The sequence below is a fragment of the Portunus trituberculatus genome, chromosome 31 (genome assembly GCF_017591435.1).
Source record: "Portunus trituberculatus isolate SZX2019 chromosome 31, ASM1759143v1, whole genome shotgun sequence".
Lineage (NCBI taxonomy): Eukaryota > Metazoa > Arthropoda > Malacostraca > Decapoda > Portunidae > Portunus > Portunus trituberculatus.
The window spans coordinates 15506278-15513010 of NC_059285.1; the positions used below are offsets into that span (position 1 = coordinate 15506278).

At 54.2% G+C, this 6733-nt stretch overlaps 1 protein-coding gene across 2 annotated transcripts in view; it reads left to right on the top strand.

The window, feature by feature from the left end:
* The window catches only part of LOC123511401, a 12617-nt gene extending 6741 nt beyond the window's left edge, over nucleotides 1–5876 (top strand). For both annotated transcript variants that reach the window (XM_045267246.1, XM_045267247.1), the window contains 3 exons: nucleotides 1–102; nucleotides 948–1129; nucleotides 1317–5876. The exon at nucleotides 1–102 is cut by the window's left edge. In XM_045267246.1, coding sequence (XP_045123181.1) covers nucleotides 1–102; nucleotides 948–1129; nucleotides 1317–5705 — 4673 coding nt within the window. In that variant the 3' untranslated portion in view covers nucleotides 5706–5876. The remainder of the gene's footprint in view (nucleotides 103–947; nucleotides 1130–1316) is intronic.
* The last annotated feature ends 857 nt before the right edge of the window (nucleotides 5877–6733 follow it).

Genomic DNA, 6733 nt, shown 5'->3' on the forward strand with positions numbered 1-6733 from the left:
GGGAGTGTGCAGCGCTGGACCTCGACACAATGCAGTTTCAGCTCATCAACTGCTCCTCTCAACTTCCCGTTTTCTGTTTCCTGGAGCCTGGCAGTCCCGCAGGTGAGGTGGTAGGAGGTTTGTGAAGGGTTTGGGTGGGGGTTGTGGGGTGTTGTGAGGGTTGTAATGGAGGTTATGAGGTAATTTTTAACCACTTCAGTACTGTGACGTATTTCTACCTTGAGTTTTGGATGTGATTAGACGATTTTATTTACATTAGGAAGGGTCTATGGAAGTCAGAAGATTAATGGCCAGAGTCTTCACTGTTTTAATACCCGACATAAGATTCTGAACCTGTAAAGTCACCAAATAGTCACCAGAATGAATATGAAAACGTGTCATGGTACTGAAGGAGTTAGAAGGATTAGGAGGTTGTGAAAGTGTGGTGAGGTTCTGCGAGGGTCGTGTTGGTGGTTGTGAATGGATTAGGGTTGTGATGGGTGTTGTGAGGGTTGTAGTGGAGGTGATGGAAGGGTTGCGAAATGGTTGTGCTGGTGGTTGTGGAAGTGTATTCATTTTGTAGCATATACTCTCTCTCTCTCTCTCTCTCTCTCTCTCTCTCTCTCTCTCTCTCTCTCTCTCTCTCTCTCTCTCTCTCTCTCTCTCTCTCTCTCTCTCTCTCTCTCTCTCTCTCTCCCGCATCTTCTTAAGTTTGAGAAGGGAAATTGATAATATAAAGTAATGTAATGTTGACATCCCCTTATGCTGCCTTGAATTAGAGAGAGAGAGAGAGAGAGAGAGAGAGAGAGAGAGAGAGAGAGAGAGAGAGAGAGAGAGAGAGAGAGAGAGCAGAACAGAGAGAGAGAGAGAGAGAGAGAGAGAGATGTTTGTAGCGATGACTGACGGCGGTTGATGACTTAATAATCTGAATTGAATGGTCCAATGCACAACAGGTGTGCCTGCTGCAGGTGTAGGCGAGGGTGCGGCAGAGGACGTTTACCTGGTGGTGGAGGGGGACCCGGCACCGGGACCTGAGGGGAATCTGACCCTGCGGCGCGAGGATTTCGGCAGCTTGAGTCTGACCTGCACAGCCTACAGCAGGACCTCCGGCAGGCCACTTAGCCCACAGCCCCGCGTCTTCTGGAGGAAGGTATGTGTGTGCCTGCGTGCGTGAGTGAGTCATTTGCCTGCTGTAGTTAATGTAGTTGTGGAATACAGTTATGGTTTAGAGGTTTGTAGCTCGTAATTTTTTTTTTATTGTGTGTGTGTGTGTGTGTGTGTGTGTGTGTGTGTGTGTGTGTGTGTGTGTGTGTGTGTAACCCAGCCTTTGATCGCAGGACCTGGTGTACAGCGGGCACTGCACAGGCTCGCTCATTCCCGCCACGCTGTACGACCGCACGAAGTCTCTCGCCACGTTTGACGCGGCGCACCGGGACGCCTTCACCACACAGCAGGGCACGTACTGGTGCGAGGCGTGGGGCCCCCGCGGCAGCTCCAGACGCCTGGTGAGCAACAAAGTGCTACTCATGCGGCAGGGTGTCGTGGTGTTCATCGTGGAGGTGCGGCGCAAGGAACGCCTCTCTGATAACATGACGGAGATCGAAGCAGAGGAACATCTTCGTAACGCCTTCTTCGGTGAGGTAGATGGAATCCTCAGCCTGCCGCTGGACCTGGTGGCTGCCAGCAAGGAGCGCCTTCCTGGCCCGTCCCCCGACGTACTCGCCTCGTACACTTTCCACCTCCACCTCCCGGAAAGCAACATCAACACTGCCTGGCAGTCCCTGGAGTCGGTGCTGGAACTCTTCTCCGGGAAACTGACCAAGACGTTGCATGACTACAAATACGAGAACACTTCCCGGGTTACTTTCCCTCACCTGTGCTTCAGTCAAACCTCGCCCGCCGAGGAGGGAAGGCCTCAGCTGAAATGGTCGACCACCTTCATTGGTCCTGTCCACCCCACTAATGTGCGGTGTGAGGCGCCCCGCGACAGGCTGGCAGTGGTGGGCCGCTGCCTCTGGAACTACACTCACGGGGCACAACTGCAAATCATACCTCAGCCCTGCCGGTGGCGAGACCTCTGCCCACAAGGGTACTCTGCCGTAGAGAGCCGTTACTGTGTAGCCGTGATCCCTCCCGCGCCCTGGCAGGAAGGCTTCGAGGCGGTGCACACGACCAGCCAGGAAATGAGTTTGCTTCACGATGCTGTGGTGAAGAAGAAGAAAATGTGGCGGCGGGTGAAACGATTGGTGGAGGCCGTCGCCAACACTGACATCATATGGCTCCCTGACAAGCGGTTACGTGCTGGCGCCTCGTTGCAGCATCTGGGCCCGCTGCTCAGGTCTGGGTACAACCTTACAGAACACGAAATCATTTGGGAGAAGGATCACCCGCTGCCTGACTTCGAGTGTTTGGCACTGAACTTGACAGGCCGCACCCTGCACACCCATCCATGCAGTGCCAGTCTGCCCTTCTCCGCCATCATAGAAGTACCTAGCATGCGTAAGCCAGTCCTTTTAAAGAAGCCTCGTCTTTCGAAGGACAGTGTCCTGTGCCAGGGATGGCAGAGTCCGACACTCAGAGTCTCCGATGAGGTGTGCTTCAAGCTCTTCAGGAATGTCGGAAACTTGACGTGGGAAGACGCAAAGAATTTCTGTGAGGAGCGAGACTCGGTGCTGCCAGCCCCCAACATAGGCTTCCTTGACTTTGTGTTCCGACAAGAGCTGCAGCAGGAAGGCGTGGAGGGCGTGTGGATGTCCATTAACGTAACCCATGAGCGACTGGTGTACAGTGGGCCAAAAGACATCCTCAGCTGGATGGTAGACACTAACTATTCCCTGTCTTACGGAGAGCTGACGCCCCGAGGTTGGCTGCTTCAAGGCGGCGGGACCCGCGAGGATGTCCTCTGTCAGCATATGTTGAAAACCACAGAACGCCTCAGGCTGACGGTCTTGCCCCCTGCCTCCCCTGCCTCCCGGGACATGTGTGTTCAAGCCGACCCGTTCCAAATGTTTGCGCTTACTAACGAGGAGATCCCTGACTTGCGGTGCTTCGAGAACGGACGAAAGGCTCGCGTCACCAGCTACCGAGCGACCGGCCCGCCTGGGTGTGCCGGGAGAGTTGAGCGTGGGTCGCCGGGCTACTACCAGTGTGTGGGCTGGACCGTCGCTCCCGTCACGCTGACAGCCTCCAACACCATCTTGCAATCTCCCGCTGCTTTCACTTTTCTGGTCACGCTGCTGGAGCCCGAAACAAACTACGATCCCTTGTTGCACGACGCCACCTTTTCGCCCATCAACCACGTGCTGCCCGAGGCCTGTGGCTGCTGCGAGGCGCTGAACATAACGCTGACGAATATTCAAGTTTCTGGAGTAGCTGAGCTCACTGCGCGTCGCCAACACTTTCTGGCGGCTCCCGATGGTCGTCTGCTTCACGCTTTGCACGTGGAGTGTCGAGGCATCGTTTCCACCCTGTCGGAATTTGAGGTATTGGAGTCCCTAACTCTGCAGCTTCCCGTGGGCCAGCAGATCGGGAAGTGTGCAGTGCAGGCCGTCCGCAGCACGAAGGGCTGTTTAAGAGATGTAACTGTGAATGAGGGAGAGCAAGGAGTGGAGAAATCTGGTGGAAATCTCATCTGGCCGTCCACCATTGGAGCCCGGCAAGTGGTCCCTGAGGAGCCATGTGTCACCTCTAATGGCGAGCCGGTCACCCGGGAGTGTATAGGGGACTTCTTGCTCGGGTACCAGTGGGGTCCTGCCGGGCACTGCACTGGCACTGCTTCTAATCTGACGCGTAAGCTGTGGCAGGCCAGCAGGGAGCCACTCCACTCACTTGACTTGACCGAGGCAGCACTCGTGGCCAACACCTCAGCGCTGCAGCCCGTGGACATATTCCTTGTTGCCAGGACTCTAGAGGCAGCAGCCGAGGCTCCTCCCCCCAACCTGCACCTTTCTCAACTTGTGTCAGTGATGGACAGCGTGCTCGCCGCCGACACTGCCGCCTTCCAGCCAGTGCAGCAGCGGCTTGGCTCCTCGGATACCCTCTTGGAAGCCTTCGAGAAGCTCTTCCTGAATATTAACTCGACAGTAAAAGATGAACGCCCGCAGCGCGTATCAGGAAACTGCTTAGCTGTAGAGGGCCTCGCGCTGGCTCCAGAGTCCCCAGTGATTGGTTACAAGTCCATGGAGCAACCGGTGCGCGGACAGAGGGAAGAAACATTGGTGGTCGGGGTCACCAAGGCCGATCTGCAGGACGCGGCAGCCGCCATCATCTTGCCGACGAACATCAGCTTGCATGTAGCGGCGAGTGAAGAGTCTGAGGAACAGGAAGCCGACAACCAGACGCTGGCTCTTTTCTTTGCCGTGTACAGGAACGATAAACTCTTTCAGGAGAGTGAAGCAGTGGAGACTTTGGAAGGAGGGAAGCGTCGCTACCAGGTGAACAGTGAGGTGATACAGGCCACCTTTGGCACAGAAGTGCGCGGCCTGCGAGAACCAGTCAAAATATACTTCAAACCGCGGCTTCCTGGCAATGACACCAAATGTGTCTTCTGGGACCTTCAGGCCCGCGGCAACCGCGGTGGCTGGTCTGAGGAAGGCTGCTACTCCGGAGGGCGCGAGGGAGACCACCACGTGTGTCACTGCTACCACCTCACCTGCTTCGCGGAGCTCATTAATTACGACGAGTCGGCGGGATTCTCGGGCCCTCACGCGGCCGTGCTGGACGCCATTACAGTGGTGGGTTGTTGCCTTTCCCTGCTCGGCCTTCTGCTCGTTTTCTTCACCTTCCTTCTCTTTCAGAGGTGGCGGCGGCCCCTCAGCAACAAAATTCTAGTGAACCTGTGCTTTGCGGAGTTTTGTAGCTTGACTGTGTTTCTAGCTGGCGTGGACCAGACAGTCAGCGTCCCGTTGTGCCGCGGCGTGGCTGTCGCCCTGCACTACTTCATCCTGGCGTCCTTCGGGTGGATGCTGGTGGAGGCAGTGCACCAGTACCTCAACTTTGTCAAGGTGGTGGGTACCTACATTCCGAGATTTATGTGGAAGGCGTCCGTGTGTGCCTGGGGCGTGCCGCTGCTGCCTATCCTGGCGCTGCTGGTTTACGACAGTTCCCTCTACGACCACGATGGCTCCAGGGAGGACGGCACCAAGATCTGCTGGATGTCCAGTACTGGATTTTGGATTGCGATGTTGCCTCCTCTGGCAGCCACCATGGGCGTCAACCTGATCATGTACGGCCTCATTCTGTACGGCGTGACCTGCGGCCGCCCCTCAGTGCCCTCCACACTGCCGGAACGCGCCTTGCTCATGAACCAGCTGCGCATGGCGGTGTGCGTGTTCTTCCTGCTGGGTCTGACGTGGGTGTTCGGGTTGCTGGCAGTCAGCAGTGCGCGCCTGGTGTTCTCCTACTTGTTCTGCACCTTCACCACTCTCAAAGGTTTCCTGCTTTTCGTATTCCATGTGTGCCGGGAGCGGGGAGCCCGCCGCTACTGGGAGGACTTCCTCTCTGTACTGAAGCAGGAGTCCTCTGTCTCGTCTCCAGGGGACTCTGCTCACGCTGCCCACTCCGCGGGACGCCAAGGGCACCTCCAAGCATCCTTCAACCCTTGCGGCGGCATTATGGTGCTGCCCCCCCCGGTCGCTCGCCGTCCAACGACCTCCACGCGCACTAGTCTACTCTCAGCACGTTCTTCCTCCACGGCCGGCGGCTCACGGGCCAGCTTCTACCCCTGACCTCGCCGCCGCGCCCCGCCTGCGCAGCGACCTGAGCGCGTCTTGTACACCAAATGTTGTTACTAGAGGCCAGTATTTGTATATGTACATATGTGTGTGTGTGTGTGTGTGTGTGTGTGTGTGTGTTTAAGGTTACATTTTATAACATTACAATAAAGTTTATGCTAGGCAGAGTGTGTTGTATGACCTTGTGAAAGTGTCATTGTGCTACGATGCTGCCGCCACAACCCTTTAGAGTCCAGTGCTTCTTAACCTGGGGTCTATATATATATATATATATATATATATATATATATATATATATATATATATATATATATATATATATATATATATATATATATATATATATATATATATATATATATATATATATATATATATATATATATATATATATTATTTATTTATTTATTTATTTATTTATTTATTTATTTATTCTACTTTCTGGCGGGATGGGATTTGGGAGAAAAATGAAAGGGGTTCACACGAATGTTTAGATTTGAGGAAGAAGGGAATGGACAGATAAAGGTTGAGAACCACTGGTCTAGCCACTATTCACCAGAGGCAGACATGTGCATCACTTGGTAGCGCCTGGCAGCGGTGAGTGGGCATGCGTGGCAGCGTCGGAGTACCGGCATGAGGGTGGTCACGAGCAACGGTTAGCGTTCCAACAGTGCCTCAGGTGAGCCTGTCTGTGTTGTGGTGCGTCGACGGGCGCCCCAGTGATCCCTCCTCTGCTGCCTCCTCCTTGGCCAGGCCTCGCACCCCTGGTGGAATATTAATACTTAGCCTCTCCTGTCCTCCAAATGTCGCTTCGCCAGATCCAGCTCCTCGACGCAACAGGAAGGTGTGTGTGTGTGTGTGTGTGTGTGTTGACAGGTGTGTGTTTGCCCACGTGTGTATGGATTGTGAAAATCTCACATATAACTGAACTACTTCAACTCGTGATGGATTGATAGCTAACGTTTTTTTTTTTTTCTTTTAGTTTGATTTACACAACATGAATAGGACAGTAGATTAACTTT